Source organism: Pseudopipra pipra, chromosome 2 (assembly GCF_036250125.1).
Source record: "Pseudopipra pipra isolate bDixPip1 chromosome 2, bDixPip1.hap1, whole genome shotgun sequence".
NCBI lineage: Eukaryota > Metazoa > Chordata > Aves > Passeriformes > Pipridae > Pseudopipra > Pseudopipra pipra.
Window position 1 is genome coordinate 25,675,420 of NC_087550.1, and position 25,613 is coordinate 25,701,032.

General features: G+C 47.4%; 1 protein-coding gene and 2 long non-coding RNA genes across 6 annotated transcripts in view; 2 read left to right on the plus strand and 1 right to left on the minus strand.

Moving 5' to 3' along the window:
* MAB21L3 (mab-21 like 3) overlaps positions 1 to 4,392 on the plus strand; it is a 37,186-nt gene extending 32,794 nt beyond the window's left edge. For all 4 annotated transcript variants that reach the window (XM_064644451.1, XM_064644450.1, XM_064644452.1 and 1 more), the window contains 2 exons: positions 152 to 346; positions 3,134 to 4,392. In XM_064644451.1, the coding sequence (XP_064500521.1) occupies positions 152 to 346; positions 3,134 to 3,367 (429 nt within the window). In that variant the 3' untranslated portion in view covers positions 3,368 to 4,392. The remainder of the gene's footprint in view (positions 1 to 151; positions 347 to 3,133) is intronic.
* Positions 4,393 to 19,159: 14,767 nt separating this feature from the next.
* LOC135409220 (uncharacterized) lies at positions 19,160 to 24,811 on the minus strand. Its single transcript, XR_010428099.1, has 2 exons — positions 20,339 to 24,811; positions 19,160 to 19,258 (listed from the first exon to the last, which is right to left on the minus strand). It is a non-coding gene; the product is annotated as an uncharacterized LOC135409220 (long non-coding RNA).
* On the plus strand, positions 24,468 to 25,230 carry LOC135409219 (uncharacterized). Its single transcript, XR_010428098.1, has 2 exons — positions 24,468 to 24,542; positions 24,743 to 25,230. It is a non-coding gene; the product is annotated as an uncharacterized LOC135409219 (long non-coding RNA).
* Positions 25,231 to 25,613: the final 383 nt, after the last annotated feature.

A 25,613-nucleotide genomic window follows, 5' to 3' on the forward strand; every position in this document is an offset into this window, starting at 1 on the left:
TAGGGTGTGAGCACACCTCATTTGCTGCCTCTGCTAACCCTGTTTAGAATACACTTTGAGAGATGTCACACATCCTTTTTGTAACATCTCTCTGCATTGCTCAGAGAAGTTTGCCTCTGATCTGCTGTCACACTTCCCCTTTTGTTCACAGTCACTGGGTTTCGACCTTTTGGCCCGCTCCAATTATCACTGGCAGCTGTGCTTCTCCCGTGCTGAGCGCATACTCATGGAAGGACTTGATGAAGATGGTGGTTGTCGCATGAAGTGCTTCAGGGTCATGAGGCAGATGAAGGAGGATGTCTGGTGTGCTGGAAATAAGCCTGTCATCACAGCTTATCACCTTCAGGTAGGCATCACTGTGATATCGACATACAGTTGCAGTAGCAGTTGCAGTGCCTTCCATCCAGTAATGTCAAAATATTGTGGTGTAAATCACTGTAGCACCTGTGTAACTTCTAAGGTAGCTGTCAAAACTGCAGTACCTTTTAATTGCTTTACAGTGGCAAGAAGTTCAGGAAATATATGTTTTCCAAACTTCAACAAGAAACTAAAGCCTGTAGGAACATTATGATTGCAGCAATATAAATAATGTTAGAGTTGAGGCCCCTGCTCTGTTTTGACTTCACATAGGCATTGTACTGTTGTCTGTAATTGCATACTTACCTCCTGCTTCTTGACTATCTCAGTGTGATAGTTTTATAGCCATCTATATCCACCTATCTGTGGATGTGCACCAACAAAACTGTCTTAGGTGAGCATTATTAATGAATTAGGTGCAAACTGCAGTTCTGGTGGTGTTTCACCTGGGGTAGGAAGGGAAGAAAGAAAGGGGTGGTAGCATCCTCCCTGCACCTACTTCAGGGTTCAAGATAGCTTCAAACAAGATTTGTGAAGAAGAGATGGAAGACTCTGCTACGACCGTGTCCCCACATCTGACAGCTACAGATACCGATGGGCCAAGGGCAGCACCAGACTGTAGAGCAATCTTGTTTTCTGGGTCTCCACCCTCCTGGAGTTGCCAGGGAGCAGCTGTACTTTTCACACCTTGAAGCCTCAAGCTATCAGCTTTCCACAGTACTTACTGATATTTTGGTGTCCAAAACCAGATGCAATGCCAAGATTTCTCCTAAATAAAAAGCTTGTGACCATCAAATGCTGTTAATACGCAGGGCACTACTCCAAGTCAAGATGGAGTCAAAAAAGAGATGACAAGGCTGATTATAGCTTAGCAGAATGTAAAACTTCTCAGTGCCTGTAAGAACAACCTCCTGGAAAAACTGTCATAGATAGGAGAAAGTGGAAAACCATTTAACCATCAGCAACATTTTTTTTCTCTGGCTGGTGAAGCAGATGTGCAGGAAGTGCTGTTGCACAGATTCATGATCAAAATAAAAAGCTATTTAGAAGCTCTTCAGCTCTTTACTGTTACTGTACTTGAGGCTTTTACTGCAAGAGAGGATTGGTTTACAATTTTTCAAAATTACTTACATTAAACAGAAAAAAAAGAAAAGAAAAAAGAAAGTAAAATGAGAGAAACAGTCACTGGATAAACCAGCAGTTGAGCAGAGGCTTAGTGTTAGGTTTCTTCCCATTCTCAGGTTTCCCCCAACAGAGGTATCCAACAACTAGGATTAAACAAGACTCTATATGAGAAAGACCCTCTATGACAGAGGAAATCCTTCCCCCAGAAACTTAGAAAGGCTTAGAGGACCAAGTAAGAGCACTCATTATGCTTACCTCCATAGGAATGAAGTTCAAGATGTGGTAGTTCAAAAAGACCTAGGTACATTTGGAAAACCAACTCTATGCTGCTGGTAGACAGCTGGCAGTGAGGGACACTTCCATAAATTCTGGGGATAAATCACCTGTTTGGCACCTGACTGGAAAAGCAGCACTATTTCCCTTGCTTCCAGAAACTTCATTGCAACTGCTGCCCATGGGTCTTGCTGAAGTAGATTTAGTGTGACAGAAGGTAACTGCTCTGCAAGTCTTCGATGAGTAGCTCTCACGGAGTTATAGCTTGAATTCCTCACTGTATCTTTCTTCCCTGGTTACATTAAAAAAAGGCTTTGTGGTTATTGCAGCTGTGAACAAAGAAATTGTTCACATTTGAAAAGCTGTCTGGGAAGAAATTTGTCAGCAATACAACTATAGATGAAATTCTACCTCTGTAGAAACAGAAGAGTTGAATACTGTAGTTCAACCACTTCTCACAGTATGTGTAGTTCTCTTTTTGGGTTGCTGAATCTGCAAAATAAAATTGGGATTCAGAGGACAGATAAGGGACTTAGCAGAATTATTGGATCCAGGATAGGTGACTTAGTACTTTAAAAAGTGATTTCAGGTTGACTGAGGCAGTCAGTATGGCTTTTTCAGTACAGTAGTGTAAGTACCTCAAGAAAATTCTTCTCAGTCATGGGAAAGTCTGAAAAAATGCAACAAAGGCAGTGTAAAAATAATACTGTAAGAACAATAATCACAGACATTTTGTTATTTTAACTACATATTTCTCAAATGTAAAATTGCGTAAAATAAACTTGGGGGAATAGAACATAAGACATGCTGTAAGTATCACATGTCAGAAAAAAAGAGGCAGCACTTGACCAGATAGCAAGCATTGCACCTGCAGGAGCTACTTGGAATGCCTGTCTGTTTAGGATGCAGATCTGTGTGCATCTTCAGCACAAATACAGCTGAAGCTAACAAATAATTATGTTAATCTCATTAAGCTTTCCTCCCTCCTTGCACCTACTGGCTTCTACACTTGCATAATGGGCCATTTTCTACAGCCTAAAATGCCTGGCATTTCTACAGAGGCTCCTGCTGGAGGATGGTAAATAGGTTAAGATTATTTTAGCAAGATCATTTTCCATGGGCTCCTGGCTCAGTCAGTGGGGCTCCTCTGGGGAGAGATCCTAACCAGGCATGTCAGAGTTGCTCTGCCTGGTCCCTAGAAGAGGCTTTAACTGTGATCCCCTCCATTGCAGAAATGTTAACACAGAGAGATAGCAGCACGAGTCTCTCTGACTTCCAAGGCTGTCAGCCATTTACCAGCACTAAAACTGCCTTAGTAAGCTGTGTGAGCCCTCGACAGAACCTCTAACACATCTTCTCTCCCATCTGCTTCTTGCAGACAGTGCTATTCTGGACGTGTGAAAAATACCCACGCACCAAGGATTGGCGCTGCTTCCCTGAAGCCTTTCTGAGGCTGGTACAGAAGTTGCACAAGTGTGTAAGCCAGCACTTCCTCAAGCATTACTTTCTCAAGAACACCAATCTGCTCAAATATGCCAACACCAGTGACCTGGACCTGGTGGCCAGCAAGCTTGCAGTCTTCTTGGAGAACCCAGTCTTCTGCCTGGACTGAGGCAGGCAAAGGTCTCCTCACCCCAACCCTGAGCCAATCCCCCACCTCCTCTCCCCACCAGCAGTTCTTCTTCATGTCCTTCCAGTAGATGTTGCAGCTGGCTTTGTAAGACAGTTGGCACATGCAGCATGAAAGAGAAGTGTCAAGCTGGCAGCAGTGGGCGGTGAAAACTGATGGAAGGTATCGCTTGATGCCCAGCTGATCTAATTTGCTTTCAACTGTGACAGCCTGCCTGGAAGCTACAACCAGTGAAACCCAACTTCGTGTCAGTCAGAACAGGCAACTGCCTTGTTCTCTGACTCTAGTCTTGTGGCACTTAAGCAGAAAGCAGTGCAAAGGAGTCTCGCTCTGCTGCCTATCGCCTCTGTAATTTAGCACGTGTATTGTTGCTGCAATTGCCTTCCTCACAAGGACAGCGGGTTTAATTGCCTGCTTGCCTCACAGGCCAGCACTGCAGAAGAACACAGGAACATTTCTGAGGTGTCCAAAGCTGGAAGCTTTCTTGGAGGCACTTTGAAGTCTCCATCTCCAATTCGATGGGACCCTGCTCCAGTAAGAAGACAACCATGCTGCTAGTGTTGAATAGCTCAACAAAAGCAAGAGGAGGAACAGTGGGGTTTTGCCTCCTCTTCATTTTTCTCTCCTGCACTTACATTTTTCTTCCAATTGCTTCAAATATGTTTTCTTCTTGTTTGCCTTTGCCAGTTGTGTTAGTGCCATACAACCACGAGGCTTTGCCAGAGCAGATTTCACTCCCATTCCTGACTCTATCCAGCAGGCTGGAGGAGGAGCAGGTCTTTCCCTAGTTTTTAGCATCCATGTATTTTTTGGGTGCCATACAGAAGGAGAATATTTTTCAAAGGCTGCTAGCTCCAACTCCCCCCCCACCCCCCCCCCCCCAGTGCTTTTAATATTATGGATGTTTAGAAAGAAAATCAATTTAAATCTTTCAAAAGAACAGAGTTGTAGAATGAGTGTAAAGACTGCTGGTTTTAATGTTATTAAATCAGTGAAACTAAACCAAAGTTGGCTTTTTTTCTTTTTTTTTTCCTTGTTACACCTGTGTAGGAAAGTATGTCAGTCTCCCCTTTGCCAAGGCGGGTGGCAGAGAGGATTTGCTGCTCGAGCAGCATCCGTGGCGCAGCGTCTCCCCCTTGTGCCAGATTGTGGTGTGACCACACGTCTTCAGCGCCGCCTCTGCACTCTGGCCTGGCCCCTGCTGCCGCCACTTCAGAGGGACAGGAACGTCCTGGAATGCGTCCAGAGCGTAACAAACCTGGTGGAAGGCTGGCAGGCATGTCCTGTGAGGAGCGGGCTGAGAACTTTGGGCTTGTCAAGTTTAGAGAGATGGAGAGATGGCTCTCTCCAGCTCCCTGGGGAGGGGAAGGGGAGAGGGAGGTGCTGATCCCTTCTCCCTGGAATCCAGCGGTAGGACACGTGGAAATGGCTCAAAGCTTCCTAGAGGGGTGGTCGATGCCCCAAGCATGTTTGAGAGGCATTTGGACAACATGCTTTAACTTTTTGTCAGCCTGGAAGGGTAGTTGGACTGGGTGATTGTTATAGGTCCCTTCCAACTGATATACTCAGTTCTGTTCTAATCTATTCTATTCTAGCCTTTCCTTCACCTAAGTATAGGAGGAGGCTTTCTTCTATAGTTCTTTAGCAGAGTAGATATGGGCCAGGCAGGATTCCAACTATGTGATCATTCTTGTACTGGTCTCTCGCATCAGATCCCACCATGTGCAGACCTGACCCTACCATGTAAACCAGGACCCTCCTTGCTCAGAACCTGGGAAAACTCTCCAAGTCACCTTTCCACATGGGTAACCACATTGTGTGGAACTGTTTTGAACAGTTAACTTCTCTTGCGAAACCTCTGTTCTCCAGGCTCCTTTCTAAATGGGACACAAGTGTCAGTTTGGTGATGACACCTCCTGTTAAACTGTGGCTTTCCTGTTTCCTGAGCTGTTTCAGCAAAGACCAAGGAGATACCAATCTGCCGAGCAGAGTCAGGCAGCTGTGGCAATGAAGTAATGTCTCCTGTTTCGAATGGGTTTGTATTGTGGTTGAAGGGCTGGCTTCTGAAGTTAGAGGAGGACAAAAGCAGTTTGAAAGGACAGTGAAAAATGTTCGGAGTTATTAATCCCAAGTTTGATATTTTACTGCTCTGATGTAAGAACCTTTTGGGATTTAGTTCTGGCTCTTAAATTTATCTCCCTTTGTAGCTGGGTGAAAAAAATGTTTCAGTGGTGACAACTTGGATGCAGCTGCGTATCGGAGTCCTCAGTTGCTGTGGTTCACAGCCTGCTATGAAGCAAAATCATGGGCATGCACCGTGTGCTGCAGAGCCATGACGTGGGACGTTCCGCTGTTCTGCCAGAGTGGCAGCCTCTTACAGCCAGGAGTGAATCAGCAAAGCCAGCAAGTAAGCACAGAATGATGGACCCCTGCTCTGAGCCAAGTCTGATCATTTTTTTGCTCCATTTTCTTGTTGGTACACAGGCAAGTGCATCATCTAGCATATGCTGCTGCAGAAAATATCTTCATCACCATATAAAACTAAAGATCTGCCCTGGAAAGTACGTTGCTACTGACCACAAAGACACGGGAACAATCCCTCAGCTTTTTCTCCAGAACAGCTGGACACAACACAGCTGGCCACTAGCAAAGGGTGAGGGAAAAGAGTTCTTTGAAGTTCTTTGCAAAAGGAACTAGTGTATCCATTGAAGTAGAAGAATACAAGAAATAATTCCATCTCAGACATAGCTTTGAGGTATACTACATGCTATCTTACATCATTTAGTGCAGGTCTGGTTGGGTCTGTGTGGGGATTTTGTGAGGCAGTTTTCTGTGGTTGTGGGAGAGTTGTGTAGGAGGTCTCTGATAAAAAAACAACCAAACAAAAAAACAAACAAAAAACCCAAACAACCCCCCAAAAAACAACAACCCCCCCCAAAAAACCCAACCTCAAAAAAACTTGCCAAATATACTTGTCACATTTCTTATTACAGTAAACTCTCTGCAAATAGCTTTTCACTTATACACCCAGTCTGATTGCAAAATCATGCCCTCATCCCAAGGTTTTCTTCCAAAAAAAAGGATATCACATTGTGTTTTGGCTACAGAATAAGTTTTATTTTTCTTTTTTCAAAAAGTGATCATGTTGACAAATACAGACTTTCTTGAAGTAGGTTTAATCAAAAGTTCTATCTTTGTTCAGAGCATCTGGAAGGACTGTGACAACCATTTGTTCGCCCTCTCCTTTTCATTACTTTCATGAGTGTTTGCTGACTCCCAAAGGCACTGTCAGGGACAGAAGGAGAAATCTTGACCTTCATAATTTCTTTATGTTTGACAGTGACTTTTTGCTTACTTCTCAGTTTTGCTTTCTCTTCTTAACTTCTTCTTAACTCGTCTTAATATCTTTAAAACAAGAAGAGGCAAACAGTGGCCAAAAGGGAACTTCTTGCTTCCATGTGAAGCACAGCACTCGAGAACAACAGGCATTCCCAAAACACTCACTTAAGCAAAAGAGGGAGGAATTAAAATGCATATTTGTGATGAGACTGGGGTGCAATGAGTGTTTCCAGAAACCCTCTGTTCACGAGACATGAAACTGCACCTCTGAGAGAATTTCGGCTGACTCATGGCTGAGCTCGTGGCCACCGCTGCCTTTGCACAAGATGATGGTACTCAGCCTGACTGCTAACTGAGGGTGTTTTTCAAGGTATATGAAAGGTAGCTTGTTCAAGTAGCTTGTTGCTAGCTGTTGACTGGGCAGGAGAGGTATGTGGGATCCTCACTATTATGCCATGTGCGGGAGCCTTAGCTGAGATGAGAGATGCTGAGAAGGCTCATGGTGGGTGCTAAGGGCATCCTTACAGCTGCAGGGCGTTCACGGCCCTTACCACAGACAGCATCCCTTCATCTATCTGAAACTTCAATTTTAATGTGTTGCTCTGCCATATAAAACCCTACAACATCACCCTCGTGATGTTTTAGTCCCTTTACATTGTCTGCCTTCAAATCACTAGAGGGCAATGTCTCTCTGAAGCACACACACCTCACTTGCTCTTAAAATAACCATCTTGTAGTTTATCATCTTGTTAGTTTATCATCGAGCTGAGACAAATGAGCATGATTAATTTAATGCTAAAAAGGAGAGAAGAAAATAGACCATGAAAGAGCTTTCTAATAAATAGCAAGACTTGGGTAAAAAGTCTCTAAACTCTGGGAACCGCTCCAAGAGCCAGAATATGGATTTATTTCTTTCTGCAGCAGAAGATGAGCTTGCAGTAACTCCCAGCTGCCTTGGGTTGGGGAGAGCACCAACAAGCAAAGTGCAGGCAGGGTTCTGGGAAGGAGGAAACTTGCAGGAATAGCCACTCCCCGACTCCATCAGGATCCTGCCCTCTCTTAATGGGGAGCTGGGCCATGACTCCCATATATGCCTACCCCTCAGGCTCCTCTGTCTCACTCTTTTTCTCTTTTTCTCCGTCCCTCTCCCCTCCCCCTCCCCCTCAAAAAAAAAAAAGAAAAAAAAAGGAAAAAAAGAGATATTTTTTCTGAAGAAGTTTTCTGATGCTCTGGTGGGAATGGTCATTTCTGAGTGCAAATCATCTCTCTTTTAGTTCATGGGACCCAAGTGTACACGGAGGCCATTACAGACCATCTCCTCACCTTCATTTTTAGTTTGAAATGGTGCCAAGCAATGAAGTTAGAGTACCTTGCATACTGTGTTCCCAGTGGGAGCAGCCTGGCCTCTCTGAGCAAAACAGTGGTATGGACAGTAATAGATAGCAAGCTAATTCTCCCTTCACACTAAGTATTTTTCTCCTTACCAATGCTAGAATTTCTGTTTTCAGGAGAAAGCTACTTTTTATTCTTATGCCTCACCCCCAAGGACTCTCATCTGAAGTCCTTGCAATGTCATATGAGACAGTGACACAGCACCCAGTGCTCAAATCATGGTAAGAGATCCCAGCCACCCTATCAGGCCAACCTGTGCCATGGCCATAAGGAGTTGTGTGGTGTCCTTGACCTCTTTGGGGTCTGACTTCTCTGGCTGGAGTAATATGCATAGTTGCAAAGGAAGTAAAACAGCTCCAGGTAGCAAATGTGTTTTAGCCTGTTCTGACCCAAGCCATTGCAGCACAAAGAAATGGACAATGCTTTCATCATGTTACAGGTATTTATTTGTCAGTTCAGCTCCAAGCAACATCTTCAGTCTGAAAGAAAGGACAGGATCAGAGCCTGGCTTTGAAAGCATCTCCTGGGTGGGTGATGAGGAATGCAGAGATGCCACCAGAGACCAGGCCTGTGGAGAGTGCAGAATGTATTTTTCACAGGAAAGATTCTCTAATTTACCCTTAGCATCCTCATAAATAGAAATTACGAGGAAATGCATCAAGGAAAGAAATAATCAGATTGAAAGGCTTTATAATAATTAGAAAAAAGATTGGCATCTTCTCAGGCTCTCCTGGGTGATGGTGATTACCAGCTGCACAACTGTGCAACTTAAAGATTTCTGGAGTAAAAAGCTAAATACCTCCTTGTTTCTGTTCTCAGAGAAGCCACTCTTGGAAACAGGCAGCAACACAGGCCAACAGCTCCGAGAAGCCAGAACTGAGCCTCCTTCAGCCTGGCAGGGCACCACTTTACATGCAGGGTGGTCCAGAACCTGATCCCAAGCCATGGCTTAGTGGCATCTGGCCCAATGCATTTTTCTTGTTGCCTTGTTGGAGGTGGGTACTATTTGTTATCTAGCTACTCAAACAGCCAAACAAGCCTCTTCTGCCACAACTGCAGGCAGCCTTACACCCATCTGCTTCTGCTGCAAAGGGCAGGTCATAGCCCCTTCTGGTGCCAGTGTTGTTACCAGCACGGCTGGGTGGCCTGAGGGTCAAGGCAGCATGCACTGTAACTCAAGAAGTCTAGGTAATGCCTTCCAGGGAAGAAGTTTGGTTAATTCAGGAGAGCTTAAGAAAGTCCAGTTCCAAGCTAGTAATGAACCAAAACAAAAACATAGCTCAGGGGAAATTTAAAAAATCCCTTGTAAAAAAATGTTAAGGAAGTGAACATCAATGTTGAATTCCTGTGATTCTCTTTTAAAAGGATGTGGACATGTAGCTGGGAGGAATGTCATCAACCACCAAATCTGTCTGCTGCTCTTTCTTTCCTTTCCCCTAAATCAACAAAGAGCTATTTCAAAGGTAGGTAGATTCTTTGCCCCTGGCTCCTCAGGCAGGCAGACTGTTTTGGACCCACACAGATCATTAGGAGCTTTCTTTGAACTTTCAGCCTGTGTTGACAGCCAGTGCTGTCTGGTTTGTACCAATACAGATCAAGCTGCTGCTCTCCCTCCACTAGGGTTTGGTGTCTGTGCAACCATCACAAGGATAATCATACACTCTCTTGGCTTTAACTGAGCATGACTAGATATGCCAAACTCTGTGATCTCTTCTTCTCTGATAAACCTCTGTTCCAGTCCTGCTCTGCACTGAGTGTAACTCAGCACAGATAGCCAGGGTGGTTTGCAGCATTCCAGATGGGGTCTCATCAGTATCTCCTATAATGGCATGCCACATTGATAGTACTAATCCATGCAGTATATCCCCTGTGCTGAAGAGGAAAAAACACCTAAAGGTCAAGTTCCCTCAAAAAACAACTGCAACTTCAAAGGAGGAGCGACTGTCATCAATGATTTCCTTTGGCAAGCCAGGTTAGGCTGGTTGAAGGCTTGCCGTGGTTGGATTGTCTTGGAAGTGAACTCTGTTCCCAAAGCTGTGGGCCAACAGATTCATCATCTCCATGAGACTTGAGGCCAGGCCAAAATCAATGAGTCTGCTTCAGCCTGTTCCTCTCTGACTTCCCCAGTCAACAGCGAGCTTTGGCTTATATTTCTCCACCATTTCTTCCCTTTGAGTTAACGGTAGACACAGTCCCTCCTTATAACACAAATGCAGCTTTTTACCACTAACTTGAAGACTTTGGCTGTTTTCTAGCTGTGTCATTAAAATGCCATAGACTGGAGAGGTAACAGATCAGTGACCAGAGCTAATAGCAGCAAAAAGGATTAAATGAACAATAGATCTTGAGTGTAATTTATGAATGCCATTAGCCACCAAGAGGGAATTACATTATGGCTGCAGTTCTGAGGGGGAAGGGTGGGTCTTATCTAGGCAGGAAGAAAAAAAAGTGTCTGATTGCATTTGGATTAACAAACAGCTATATTAATTTGCCATGTGATACGTCTTGGCCTTTTATGTTTAGATCAGATGTAATAGCATCCGAACAAAGACAAGCTGCATTTTCTCTATCTTGTGTTCAGATCCCCATGGCCAGCCAACATTGTGGTCATATCTCACAGCTGCCAGTAGCAGAGCATCTGCCACCCTGCCTAGTAAAGCACACTCCTCCATTAAAACTCTTGCAGAAAGGCAGGTTTTCTTCTCTTAGAGAAGAGACATGACTTTAGTTGCATGAGTGTTTCCTTGTAGCCTGTGCCCCACATCCTGGGGTGGGACTGAGCAAGAAATGCCTTTGTTTGCAGTGTCTCCTCTGCCTTTCCTCAGTATCTCATTAAACTGCTTAGCTTGACAGCTGGGGGCATTTGTTATAGTGTCATATGAAGGATCGTAATCAGATTAAACCTCAGGATTGTGTTGTGGAGGGAGAGATTAGACTGGAGAATAAAGAGAAAGTTTAATTTTGTGTGACACTGAAGAGTTGCCTCCACTTGAGGTGGTGACAGGGGTAGAAACTCGTAGTGGAGACTCAAGCTGGGGGGGATTTGTTTCAATGTCTCCCTGCTCAGTTTGGAGCAGAAGGGTTTTAGCACCCACTTTGAAATAGGGAGTAACTCTGCAGCCACCAGCCCCTCACGGGGTCGGTTCACTCTGCTTTGCTTCCTAAATGAGGGCTTGAATAGAGGGCTTGCATGAGGGAGGAAAGCCCAGGGGATGTAAATGATGCCAGAAGCCAAAGCTGCATGTGTGCCGAAGCACAGTACTTCTGGGAGCAGGATGGCCTTGGCACTAGTCACTTAATTATCATTATCTTTGTGCTGGAGGCCCAGGTCTTTGACCTGAACTGCTGTTTCCCAGTTCCTTCCTGTACTGGTGCATTTAGCACAGCATCCTATGAGTCCTTTAGCAGTCTGGTATCAGGAGACACTCTGCAAAAGTCAGCAGGAGCCCCACGGTGGGAATATACCTCTAGGAGGTTTTGCTGTGAGCTCCTCTGAGCTGATTTCTCTGGTATTAGAAGTAACAATAAAAGTTAGCAGGTTGGGAAAGGCAGCATGCAGATGGGTTTCTGGCATCTGTGCCATCAGAGAGAAATGTGATTATAGGTCAGAGCAGCTTCAGTCTCTGTCCTGAGCCCATTTAACAGGCAGGTCTCATGGAAAGACCCCAGCTACCACCAATTTCAGAATCAAACTCAGACCCCTGCAGCTCTCTCCATGGGCATTATGTACTCACATAATCACGTGCACATCCCATCATAACCAATCAAAACAGTATGAACATATAAATATACCTGTTTTCAAAAATGGTGGCTATCCCAAATGAAGTAAACAGCTGTCAAAAAACGTGGAGATAAAAATGGCTATATAAATTTTTTAAAACTGTACCTAAGACCATTGTAAGTTCTGTTCCCACACTCCCTCTGTTCCTTGTCCTGGAGATACACTTAATGAATAATATATTCTCTCATTGGCTTGATCTTTTGCTCAGATACTGTAGTCTCTTCCTTCTCCTTTGTCTGCTCTCCACTCCCTAGAGACTAAGTACTTTATGGCAGGAGCCTGACATAGAAAGATCTTCAGTTTCATTGTGCTTCCTGAAACTTAACACAATGCAAACCCTTATCAAAACCTCAGACTAATGAAGGAGATCCTGATCTGAACAGCTGAAAAGATGTCAGAGCCTTTCCAGCCACCCCAGACAACTTCTGGGGTGATGAGGAGGTACTTGGCAGGGAGTAGATGGATGAGAAACTTGTACCCCACTCCTTTCGAGTGCTATAGCCATACAGATCACTAATGACATTCCCTGGTTTAGGATGATGAAGTGCCAGCACACAGGGGATGGCGGTGCCAGATGCTCGATATATGGCTTCGGGGGACTCACATCCAACATTAACAACCAAAAAAAGACGGCAACAGACTGACTGCCCCTCCTGGTGCCTGACAGAAACTGCAAGCAGCCACTCACACAGTGGGAAGGCACATATTTAGCTGTGATACTCCAAGTTTGCAGCAGGATGGAGTGATTCTTGCTGCTTCTCCCGGGCCAGACATAGTCCGGGGCTGCTCTCAGGACCTCTGCACAGCATGTTGACTTTGGGCAAGCTCAAGGACCCATGAGGAGCCAGGGGAGCTGCATTGGAGACAGAGCCTTTTGACAGTGCTTGGAGACTTTTCTGCTCAGCCCACAGCTGTGGTGGAAGTGGAGCAGTGGCAGAAATCCTGCTCTGTCTGGCCAAGCTCACCTTGGGTGTAGTGGTGCCCTGAGACAGTGCTGTACAGGATGACAGCAACGGTGTGGCCTCAGGAGCTGCTCACTCTCTGGCACCACATGCCACCAAAAGCATCCCTGATGATGAAAGAGGCTGCTTTCAGCAACAGCACCTCAGGTCTTGATGAAAGTTTGAATAAGTGGTGATGATCACGTGCAACATGAATGTGATGCACATTATATAAAATATGCACCAATCTAGCCAGTCCTAGGCTGCATTTGCCTTCATCACTCTCTCTAGGTACATGGGCAGAATGAATTTGGGGCACAGCCCAAACTTTCTCTGCCTGTGCACCCAGCTGGAACAGAAGGTGGCTGCCCCTGCAAGCACAGAGCAAAAAGAACTGCTGAGAGAAGGAGACTGACCCCATCAAATGTCATCCTGCTGTTGAGTCACCACTCTGTGACTTTGTCAGCTAAGGTAGCCTGTGCTCAGGTGCTGTCCTTGTGTTAAAGGCTCCTAAAGGCAGTGATCCTACTCAAGCCCCACACAGAGAAGCCCAGTCTTTATTATGCCTCTTGGAGCTGCTGCAACACAAGAACTTATTTGGAAATGTCTTCAATTAGGTTCCTGTAGGAACTGAGGGAGGGGGATCTGAGGCACAGTGATGAGACATCAGACCTAATAAAGTCAAACTGCATGACACACATGGGACCTATGACAAGGTAACACCTAAAACCACGGGTACCAACCCTTCAGTCAATTAAAATACTTCAAGAGCTGTTAAAAGAACCTCCCAAAAATATGAGCAAAGACCTAAGGTGACCCCTGCTCTTCCTGCTGTGCGTGCAACAGCCATGGGGCAAGCTGGACTGATGGAGGTTGGGATGTGACAGGGGTCAGGAGTGAGCATGGCTAGGATGTGGAGGTGGCAGCAGGCTCATCAGGCAGACTGGGCAGAGCAGAGTTTTTCCACAGTAAGTGAAGAACAACATCCCTGTTTGTATTCCAGTACTAAACATTCCTGTTTTGCTTAGGAAACCACAGCGAAGACTACGTTGGTGTTTTAAAGTTTAATCTCTTTGAATCTTCAGCCTACAATCAAAACAAGGAAACAGAAAACAACGCTTCAACAAATAGTCACTGTTTACATCCAAAATATATGTAATTTATGAAAAACATGCTAGCATCCAAACCAGTGTCTGCTCACTGAACTCTGTGTAACACGTGATTAGTGAACAGGAGGGCACTGGGGGTGTTTTTCTAAACAGGAAACATCTCATAAAACAAATAGAAATTTTGGCAATACTCAGTAGTTGTTGAAATACAGCATAAAGCAGTCTAGGAGAGCCCCAATACATTTCTGCTTCACCAAGGTACTGCAGGCATAGCTCTTTGAGAGGCTGGTCAGGTATCCATAAACTTGCTGTGCTAAGCGACACTGAAATTTCACACCAAACTTGGAGGTATGAACAGATGCATCCCTTTCTCAGTTCACAGAGAAACTGATCTGATCTGTGATCAACAATAAAGGAAAACCACAATATGTGCCAAAGTCTAGGGCTTAACAGACAGAAGCGCTAATGTCAGCCCAGCAAGAGTCTTGTAATGCTGACAGCAGAGCTATGTGAGAACAATGTAATGGTTCTTACCTACAAATGTTGGACAACAGCTCTGTCTAAACCTCATTCTATAAAAGGCTGCAATTCAAACTTAGCTTTTATTGATTTTTTTCCAGTGGTCTCCTCTTATAAGCTGTAAAAGCCCTATCAAGCCCTGGTCAAATGTGGTGCAGGGGTCTTATTTGAAACATTTGTAAGACATATGGTAGTGCTTTGAAAGATGACCATTAAAATCAACAGGACTCTCTCTTTTTCTTCCTTTAGTTTATCACCACAACATCCCCAAAGCATCTTCAGACCCTCTCCTCTCCCTGGCTTGGGCAAGGGCATCATCATTGCTGCTTGGGCAGCATCATTGCTGCTGCTGCTGCTAGTGATGCTGTGTTGTTTTTTCTCTCTGTTGTTATTTGATTTTGTTAATGGTATGGTTTCCTTCCTGTTTGCTTGTTTAAATCCTTCTTGGTGATTACAGAGCCATCTCTTGGCAAATTGCAGTGCTCTGTCTGCAACATTTCTTGTGCCTTGAATGTAAATAGCATTAATTATTTTCAATAGTTTCCGGCTGTAAATGCAAGATTGACACGAGGAAAGCATTTTATATATTGCTGCCCTGGCCTCTGTTTCAAAGGTGGTCCCAGCAACAGGGCAGGAGTGACTGGAAAGGTGGTATTTCTCAGACTGACCAGAAATAGCAGTATTTGCAGTAATTCTGTTCCTCTAGCCTGGGCAGGAAGCTACACAAGTATCTGGACTACTGTCAGTATCTGCTCAGAAACACAGAGGCAGGGTGTGAATGGATGCTATCCCACTCAGGGAGGCCACACTTCTCTGTGCTTCTTTCTGCTTCCTGATCCAGCCAGCTCAGGTGAGAGCCCTGCCTGTGTCTCAGCTTCACGAAAACACCGAGGGTCTAATGCTATATTTGGGGGCAGTTTCTGCACTGCAGCCGCACCTGCAGTGAAGGGGGACCTCCCTGTATTTATTTCTTCTTCATGGAGGGCAGAGCAGCCCTGCTGCTGGCAGCTGAGTGCTCTGGTGTCCATCAGGGTGACAGCATGTATGCAGCTTCAAGCTCTGCCCGAGGCCTTCCAGGGAGAGCCCTTCTGGCTGTCCTGCTCTGCTCCCTGAGCTTGTAGGGTGTGTTGTCTGCAAGCTGGGGAGGGGGCATGTAGATCATGCCCTATATCCAAGACGTGTCCCCTGATTCTCTTCAGAGCGCCACAGTGCCATCCCCCCACTTCTTCCCCTGGAAGATTCACAAGCAGTGGGGAGATGGGGGGAGCAGCTCCAGTTTTCCTTAGTTGTGTTCTCCTTTGCACCCTGTGCCTCTTTGGTGTTGGGGAAGAAGGTGCTGCCAAGGGTCTCGCTCTGTCAACTTGCTTTACACGTGTGTGCCTGTGTCTGCTGCAAACAGCCCCCACCCCCCAAACCCTGCAACTAGAGTCCTTGAGCAAACCCTTCCTCTGGCTGCAGTGCTACTGAAGGAAGACTGGGACAGAGGGGAAGTGAGATAACGGGAGAAACTTTCGGGCACTAAAGTGGCTGTAATACTGAAGAGGTTTTTCTGACAGGGAGGCACCGGGGAGGGCTAGGGGCTCTCGCAGTGGAAAGGCTGAGGATGCTCCGTGGGATGCGGAGGGAGCCTGAGAGTCTACGGGGATCCTGGGTTTGCGGAGCGCGGCGGCCGCTGGGGTGCAGTGCAGCCCCGCCATCCGCCCTCCGCCCACGGGCGGGCTGCGGGCAGGGGCGTGGGTGCGAGGCACCTTCCCTCCCCGTGTTCCCCCTCTGGAGCAGTCAGAGTGGCCGGGGAGCTCCTTGAAAATAGCAGTTCGGCCACACATAAGCCTCCTCCTTTCCCTCCAAAACCTGTTGGGGGGAGCGTGGTCCTCTGTGAAGTGTGCAATTAGGAAAAATCCCCAATCGTAGGAAGGAGCGGAAGGAGCTGGGGCTGGGTAGAGCTGATCCTCCATCCCGCTTTAAGCAGGGGGCTCCTGGATTTGGGACACCCCAGCACCAGAGCCATCCCTGCCAAGGCAGTAGGTACTTGCCCTCCCTGGGCAGAAGGCAGAGGTGATCATCTCTACACCCCTGGGCTGAGTTTCCTTTCACAGTCAGGTAATGCAGAGTGTTGTTTCAGACATGGGCACCTCCACAGAAACCTTCCTAAAAAATTTCTCACGCATTTTAATTTCATCCAAATGTGCACAGGTTTGGGTGTTTTTTTTCTCCACCTTCTCTGATCCAAGCCTAAATTTTTCTCTGCATTAGCTGTGCCAGCATGACCGAGAAGGCTCTCCTTGGGTAGCAAATGTGCCCATTGCCCTGTGCCTGCCCCGTGCCCCTCCTTGGCCCCAGCCCGGGCCAAGAACATCATGTACCTGCTGGTGGGCGGAGCACATCAGCGACTCCGCTGCACTGTTAACGTTCCTCAAGCCAACGCCAAAAGTTATCCATTTCCTTTTTTTTTCCCCCTTTTAAGTGAGTGTAGTAGATTTATTGGGCAATGGAAACTTTCCATTCCAAATGACTCGAGTTACACTGGAAACTGAAACATTTAAATATTTCTCAGCAGTCTTTTACACAGCTCCCTCACGGTCCTTCTCTCTGGAAGAGCTTTTAAACCCACAGATGAGCTGGAGGGACCACTCCATGCCCCCACTTCCCCAGACCACAGTGCAGACACCAGGTTGCTGATCACGGCAGGAAGCGTGCTGGAAGCGAGGTGTCCTCAGCCAGCATGGAGTCCAGATGCAGCCAGGCAATTTGAATACAATCTCTAGTCCTAAAGCCACGCTTTCGGCACGTGATGGCTGCGTGTGCGTCCTTAACAGCACTGGCAGTCAGATCCACTGGGTCCAAATTCCTTCCCACTCACCCGGATACCAGCCCAGGGAGGCAGCTGGTGCTGTGCCAGCCAGAAGGAAGGAAAGTCCATGAAAGAGGGTAGCTGGGGTGGGGGGGAGGGGGGGGGGGCTAGGGGGGTCTCTTGCATTACCTAGCATAGTGCTTCTACCATCTTGCTCTGATTTGGGGCACCCCTTGGCTCCCCTGATCACAGGGATCAGTCCAACAAAGTTAGGATGGTGCTGTGTGGAAACTGCATCCACCTTGGATCTGTTTTGAGCTTTATCCATCTCAAAAACCTTGTCTATAAATGGAGTTATTTCAGAGTAGAGGAAAAGCACTCACTCTTTACTCCACACATGGTGATACTTAGGCAGAGTAATTATGCAAATGCTGTTTGCATCCACCCTGTGTCAGCAAGTCAGCCCTACCCTGGGTGACTTTTGAGGGCAGCGTTTCCTGGAACAGGCAGCCAGGGCATAAAGAGCAGCGGGCTGTTGGTGTAACTCCCTCTTGGCACTCAGTGCAGCTTGGCTCAGCCCTGGGGATGGCACCTGGGCTTCTGCTTTGCTGTCCTGTGCTCCATCAGCAAAACTCGTCCCTGCTGCCAGCCCCAAAACCTTCTGCAAAACCTGGGTGCAGCTGGAAAGAGTTGATGCCAGCAGGATACCTCTCCTCCTGCCCACCCTTGCAGCACAACAGCCAGCCCCGCCCAGGGGTATGGGGTGTGGGAAATAGGATGCTGCAGATGGGACCTCTTATAAGCATGATGGTGTGCCCTGATACACATCTTCTGTGCCACAAGGTAGATTTCCAGTACCTAAAAGGGGCCTACAGGAAAACTGGAGAGGGACTTCTTACAAAGGCATGTAGTGATAGGACAAGGGGGAACAGCTTCAAACTTTAAGAGGGCAGGTTTAGATTAGATATTTGGAAGAAATCCCTCACTATGAGAGTGGTGAGGCACTGAACAGGTTGCCCAGAGAAGCTGTGGATATCCCATTCCTGGAAATGTTCGAGGCCAGGCTGGATGGAGCTTTGAGCGACCCGGACTAGTGGAAGGTGTCCCTTCCCATGGCAGGAGGGTTGGAACTAAATGATCTTTAAGGTCCCTTCCAACCCAAACCATTCTATGATTCTGTGTCCCCATGTCATGGCCAGGTGCTTTCAGCTGCAGGCATGAGGATGAGCATGGCCCCACTGGGGATGGCCTGTGCAGCTGAGCCAGCTGCAGGGAGCCCAAAGCGTTTGGCCTTGTGCTGGTGTGACCAAATGACTCATGTCACCCTGAAGAATAACAGGCGGCATTGGCAAGGCAGGCTGAGCTGAATCATTCTGGCCAGAGCAGCTGTACACAAAGTGCAACAGGCCATCTCAGATCTGTTCACAGCAGGAGCACTGCCACAGTCAAATCCCTGTGGCCGTGGGCTGGGTGGGACCAGGAGCAGAGGCTGGAGCTGTGCCGCAGCAGTAACAGCATCGGATCAGCATGCTGCCTGTTGCAGCACGGCTGGAGACTTGGCTCTGCTCGAGAGGTTAAAACAATCCCTCCCTGTCTTTCGGGGGGGGTTGGATTTCCACTGTGAGAAACATCAGCTCTAATGGAAGATTTCTGACTGAAGTGCTGCTTTGCTGCAGTTCTGCAGGCAAGGGAGAGAGCTATTCATGACGATTTCTTTTCCATCTCCCTTCTGAGCTCTAGGTCTGTGCATACCTTTTGTTGACTTCCCCTTAGTCTGCACCCAAACCTTCTTCTGCATCCTGCTGGGGTTTTCTTTGTGTTACATACAAGGCAACTTTTAAATCTGGGTGGTTTCCCTCTTGATAGTAATAATTTTAGAAAAATCAAACCAAACCAAACCTCTTCAATTTGACCTGTTTAGTACATCAAACTTGTATAAACCATCATAGTTTTTTGTAAATCACTTCTAGGGTTTTCATATTAGATAGTACTTCTCAAAGCCTGAAAGAGAAGATAAGAGACTCTGCTGTTCATCTTAAATGTGATGAAAACCTCAAGATTTCTGCGTAGGTGGCTGCACTGGGCATCACTGACAAGCACCCACAGTGAGTAGTTATTCCAGTAAAGCTCCAGAGTTTGGAGCTATGTAATTATGAAAAACCCCACATTTCCATTTAAAAATAATAAAATATCTTTCCAGGCCTGGGGTGTGTGTGTGGGAAAGTGTGAAAAATGAACCTACAAGCCTCACATTTCTCATGCTAAGCAGCAAATAAAACCCCTACACATTATTTTAAAAATAAAATCTTGACTTTTTTTATCCACCTTCAATGAGACTTGAAAGCTTCACATATGGGGTTTTCTTATTACTTATTTTTCTCCTTTCTCCACCCCCCACTCCACCCCACTGAAAGCTAAGGAGCTGGCAATAAAAAGGCAGCCATTAATCCACCCATCAAGTGGTTCTGAAAACGCGACCTGTGGCCATGTAGCTGAGATGGATGGTGGTGCCAGGCTGGCTGTGTACATAGCCAGGGTGGAGCCTTCTATATTTAAAAGGCTCATACGGTGGTCAGAGGAGAAAATAAGACAAGTGAGTCTGTTAATTAGGAATAGAAAGCCTCGGTCCCTGAAGCTCTGGTACACATCACACTTTCCTCCAGCCCTTGACTTCCTTTCCACCCTAGTTATTCCATCTTTCCTGTTCGTCTTATATTTGATTATGAGTTCTTGAAGTAAAGGCTTCCTTGTCCCAGCACAGCAGGGTAGTCAGCTGTAATGGCCTTTTCAGGTCACTCAAAGAGTTACTGGGTGCTTGATTCCTTACACACTGGGATAGAGAGCTTTAGTGCTCTAAGAAAAGTGGCCCGAAAGACTTATCAGCTCTGGGCAGCTCCTCTGTCCCTAAGGACAGTTTCCCAGGGGATCTTGTCCACTAATTCTTTAAAGAGCTGGAAGTTCACTCTTTGGAAGTTCACTCTGCTCCTCACCAAGCCCATGTTCCTTGAGATCATGAACTCAACCCAGGCCTTGGTTGCTACAGCCCAGACTGCCTCCACTTAACTTCTCTGATGAGCTCACCTGCATATGTGAGCACCAGGTCCAGCAATACTTCTCCTCTGGGTGGTTTGTCCACTACCTGGACCAGGGAATTGTCCTCTATGCACTCCAGGAATCTCCTGGATTGCTCTCAGCCATCTGTATTGCTTTTCCACTAGATGTCTGGATGGTTGAAATTCTCCATCTGGATGAAAGCATGTGAGTGTGATGCTTCTGTAGATGAAGCAAGAGGCCTCATCAGCAGGCTCCCCCAGTCAGGCACCTGGAGCAGACCCCGACCACAAGGTATCCTTTGTTGGTCCAGTCCTCGATTTTCACCCACAAGCTCCCAACCTGTTCACGGCTGTTTCTCAGAGGCAGCTTTCCACAATCCATCCATTCCTTAACCTAGAGCACAACAACCCTCCCTCCTTCCCATCTCTTCTGGAAAGCTCTTAGCCCTCAATTGCAGTGTCGCAGTTGTGCGAATCGTCCCACCATGTTTCTGTGACAGCAATTGCTCATACTTTTCCAAGGTCTCCAGCTCCTCTTGCTTGTTTACCATGCTGCGTGCACTGGTGTAGAGACACTTCCGCTGGGCTATCAACCTCCTCACCTTATGGGAGGAGCCCTCTCTAATTCTTTTGGGACGGTTTACAATATTTCCCTGCTGCTTCGTAAAGTGTTGGTGTTTCCTGGTTCCTCTCTAACACTCAGATAAACAAACTTTGTAATTTGTGGCTCCATTTGGGACTAAAGCAGTCATATTAAAATTTGGGAGAGCAAGCACTGCTGTGTTGGTTTTGGCCTGGTATTCAAAGCCGGAAGTGCCCGAGGTCTTAGGAAGCCAGTTTCCACAAATCCAGCCTAATTTTGGCAAATTCGGGAGGCTTGGAAACAACAGCTAGCTCTTATATGACCTTAATCACGTGGAAGCCCAGAAAGGCTGTTTTGGGCTCATCCAGAAAAAGTAAATGCTGGATTGTGGATATTCTCAGAGAATGGGGTAGAAGGGAGTATCTCTCCACCACATGCTTACTGCAATACTCCAAAAAGCTGTAAAGGACTATCAAACCCAGTAATTCCCAGGGCAATAATGGTCTGTACCACATTCACTCCAGCTGCTTTGTTTTGCTCCGCAGCTGAGAAACCATCCTGCAGCAATAAGGTGGTTTTCCATTAGAGGTCCATTACACTTAATATCAGCCGTCTGTAAAGCTCTCTGCTCCACCTGCAGCCTTAAGAGATCACTTCTCCTTAATAATTCAGTGCCTTTAGATATGCACAGTAACAATTTGGCTCCTTTCAGCGGGGATTTTACCTCACAAGCAGCAGATAGAGGTCTCTCAGTATGGTAATGCTGCCCTTTCCCTCCGGGATGGGCCTCCCTCGGCAGATACTGGAGGCAGAAATGCAGCTTTCCCTCTGGTGCTGGAGAGCTGCCATCCCCATTTGCCTTCTGGAAAAGCCAATTTTAGCAAAGCCGTAGCTCTCCAGAATTGTGGTCTTGCTGCAACTGTTGTTGCAATCCAACGTGGGACATTCCAGGGCTTCCTAATAACAGCTGATGTGGGGCTGCCCCATCAGCTTGGGCTTCCTATGGCTGGTAGTGCTGAGCTGATTTATCAGCTGCTGTTCCCTGTGTCCCACGACCGCTCCTGGATGTGCCAGGGCCCAGAGTGAAAGAGCCTGTTGTTCCCCACAAGGGGTAAAGTCTTGCCAGGTATATCATGTCCTCATTAAGAGAGGGCTGCTTATCTCCTAACCTGCGGTGGAGATTGCAATGTGCCCTTGGTTATGTCTCTGTCCCACTGTACAAAGCAGCCAGGAACAGAGTCTGGAAGCTGGGAGCATGGGGGTGCACAAATGCATGCTCCTTCCCCGCAGCTAGCCAAGGCCTGGGAGATCTGCACACCCCCCACATCAGCCTTCTGTCCTGAAACATGGCCATCCGAGGAAATTTAATTAGACTGCAAGGAACAAGCGGAAGGCAAGGGGAGTTAACTGGGTGGTTGAGGGACAGAAAAGTAATTAGATTTATTTTTTTTTTAGCCTTCCCCTGTGAGCAGTGAAGATGTCCCCTCCTGCTGCTGTACCTGAGAGCACTGGCAGCTGCAGGCATCCCTCTCTTGAACTTTAGCCTTGGCTGCATTGATTTTTTTTAAATTTCTCTTAAATTAACTACTAGTGGTAAAATCCAGAAATAAGCTGAAAATCCAAACTGCCCACCAGTTCATGTGCCCAGTGTGAGCAGGAACCTGGGACAAGGCTCCTCTGCTGACAGGAGGGGAGCCAGGCACCACTGCAAGGCCCTCCATGTGGCTTCACCGCTTTTACTGAATTCTCATGAGCATCAGTTCTGCAGGAAGGGGTAGAAAAAACCAATCACCCTTAAATTAGCAAGCCAAGTGAAGGAAAAAGGCCAAACCCTGTTGCTCTCTGCACTGGTGTGCCTTACAGGCTGGTCTGCAGGCAGGCACCCCTGTGGAGATGATGGGATGCAGCAGCCAGGGACACAGATGTACATCTCTAGGAACCTGCTGCTCCGAGGTGAGCTGGCTCCAGCTGTGGGGAACAAGGGACACCTGGAAAGCCATGTGGTGAGGGGAGTGGCCAGCGTGCAGTGGGTCTGGGTCCACTAACACCAGCAGCACCCAGCAGCACAGCCCCTCTGGAAAGTTCATAGCCCTCAACTTCAGTGTTCCAGTTGTGCAACTCATCCCACCATCTTTCTGTAAAAGCAATTAGTTCCTAGTTTTCCAATTGCACCATCATTTCCAGCTCCTCTTGCTTGTTTCCCATGCGGTGTGCATTGGTGTAGAGGCACTTCAGCCTACTGGCCTCCTTACCTTTTGGGAAGAGCCCTCCCTAATTGCTTTGAGACTATTTACTTACAGTCTGCTTTCTAAAGGCTTGATGTTTCCTCTCTGACAGTCAGAAGTACATCCCTTTTTCTTTAAAGCCTTGCTAGTAAGTCCAGCCAAGAGGTTGTAGCCAGGGGTTAGTCTCTTCTCCCAGGTAACAAACAATAGGACAAGAGGACATAGCCTCAAGTTGTGCCAGGAGAAGTTTAAGTTGGATATTAGGAAAAATTTCTTTCTTGAAAGGGTTGTCAAGAATCCAAACAAGCTGCCCAGTGCAGCGGTGGAGTCACCATCCCTTCAGGGATTTAAAAGATGTTTAGATATGTTGCGCAGGGACATGGTTTTGTGGTGGGTTTGGCAGTGCTGGATTAATGGATGATCTTAGAGGTCTCTGCCAACCACAATGATTCTTATTCCATATTCCCTCCACTTGGGACTTCAAGTTTCCACCACCTTGACAAGAGAGACTCGACACAGAAAGGGACTTCAGGGCATGCTTGAACTTACCAAGCCCTCCCTCTTTTTACCTCCAGAAGGCTTTGGACAGGAGGTGCATTGGGCATACGGTTCTCTACATGCGGAACTGACAGAAATGTGGCTCCCGCGTTAGTCTTGGTGCACAGGCAGCAAGGCTAGAGAAAGCTTTTGAGCTGTCTGTGTCTCAGGGTGTGCACTCATGCAGTACAGACCACATTTCTGAGAGGCACGATCCACAGCAGGGTGTACAGGTGGCTCTCCTGAACTGGGGAAACCTCAGGGGAGCGGAGAAATGCAAGTCCCAGCATAGCCCCTCCAGCCCACTTGCTTGCCCTTGCAGGCAAGTTAGCTAGAGATAGGAGCCACAGGATCTTCTCCACTTGCACCAGGGACATAAGTGGCATTTGGCTTGATTGCCAGGGTTTGCAGGGCCAAGCCCGGCCCCAGCAGAAGGAAGCCAAGAGGATGAGAGGGAGGAGAGTTGTCTCTGCCCAAGGGCTTGTAAGGTAAGGCTTTGCAAGGTTACTTGGAGTCAGACCACCTGGCCCAGAAGACATTGCACCTCTCTACCTAGGTCAGAGACATCCACCTGCAGTTCCCATTTTCATTTAAGTTATGGCTTTGAAGGGAGAGTCTCTTTGTCAAGCAAGTCCCTGGGAGCTCACTTCTGCAGGTGGGGTTTGCACTTGTTGTAATGGCCAGGACTCGCTGAGCTGGGTGGTGGCGACAAAGCCTGGGACACTGGCTGAGTGATGCAGCTCTGGTGGCTGTAACATCATGGAGGATGTGTCACAATGGGAGCTGTCACCAAGAGCATCAGCAGGCAGCCCCAGACCCACCAGAGTTGGACTCAGGTGACTAGTGCACGTGCAGAGGGAAGGCTGGGCTGGACAGAGGGAGGAAAGGTCAGATGCCGGGAAGGTTTCTGACCCACAGAGAGAGAGACAAGCCCCTCAGGGCAGGACACAATACTGTCCTTGGGTCTGGTGGCAGGGGGGCTCAGGGCTCCCAGTGATGGCAGACACCCAGAGAGGCTTTGGGGATGTGCTAGGTGCCTCTCTGCCATCCAGATCCGATGAGCCGCCTTTCCTCCCACCTCCTCCAGGCCATGGCTGCAGTAACCACTCTTATCCAAGCTCTGCTGGCCAGAAGCATCATCCAGTCTGGCCTGAAGCAGCAGCACCAGATCGATGGAGCCACAGCCAAACAGATGCTGGAGCATGAGATGTTTCTGCACCAGGAGCTGGTTAATCTGCTGCAGGAGATTGAGAGTCACAATGGTGCAGAGAAAGCCACGATCCCTTATGTGTGGGTGTTTGGGATCGCTGCAGCAGCCCTGATCCTGCTTGCTGTGGTCTGCTGTCTGGCCAGGCGAAGCAAGTTTCAGGAGTCTCCTCAGTTCCTTACAGTCTGCTGTCCTGATCTTCCAGCAGACATCTCTGACATCGAAATCAGCTTAACAGTTTATGAGGACAGTGGTCCACGTGCAACACCTCGCACTCGGATTTCTAAACCCGCTTCTTAAGTTTGCCTGGGTCTATCTGAATGGCATCCCTTCTATAGCAGTCGTATTAAAATTTGGGAGAGCAAGCACTGCTGTGTTGGTTTTGGCCTGGTATTCAAAGCAGAATCACAGCCAGTCTCACCAGCCCTCCTGCCAGCCACCACTGTGGCTGTGCTGGTGACTTCTGCTGCAGTAGTTTTCCATCGAGGTTGGGTATTTTCCAGAAAGTGAGGCAGAAACATTGACATCTTCCAGGACCCCCCCTAGTCATCAGCTGGTACAGCTGACTCATTTTCATCTTGTTTTGTGGGCTGTGCCTGCCTGTGTGCCTCTTCCTCTCTGCCCACCCCTGCATCTCATGCCAGCACAGCAGCTGCCTTGCCTCCCTGCACATGTGAATGCTGCCAGCATTGCCAGTGCCCCAGAGTGGCTCTGGCCACTTGTGTGGCATGGCCATGCAGAAGCTTGCTCT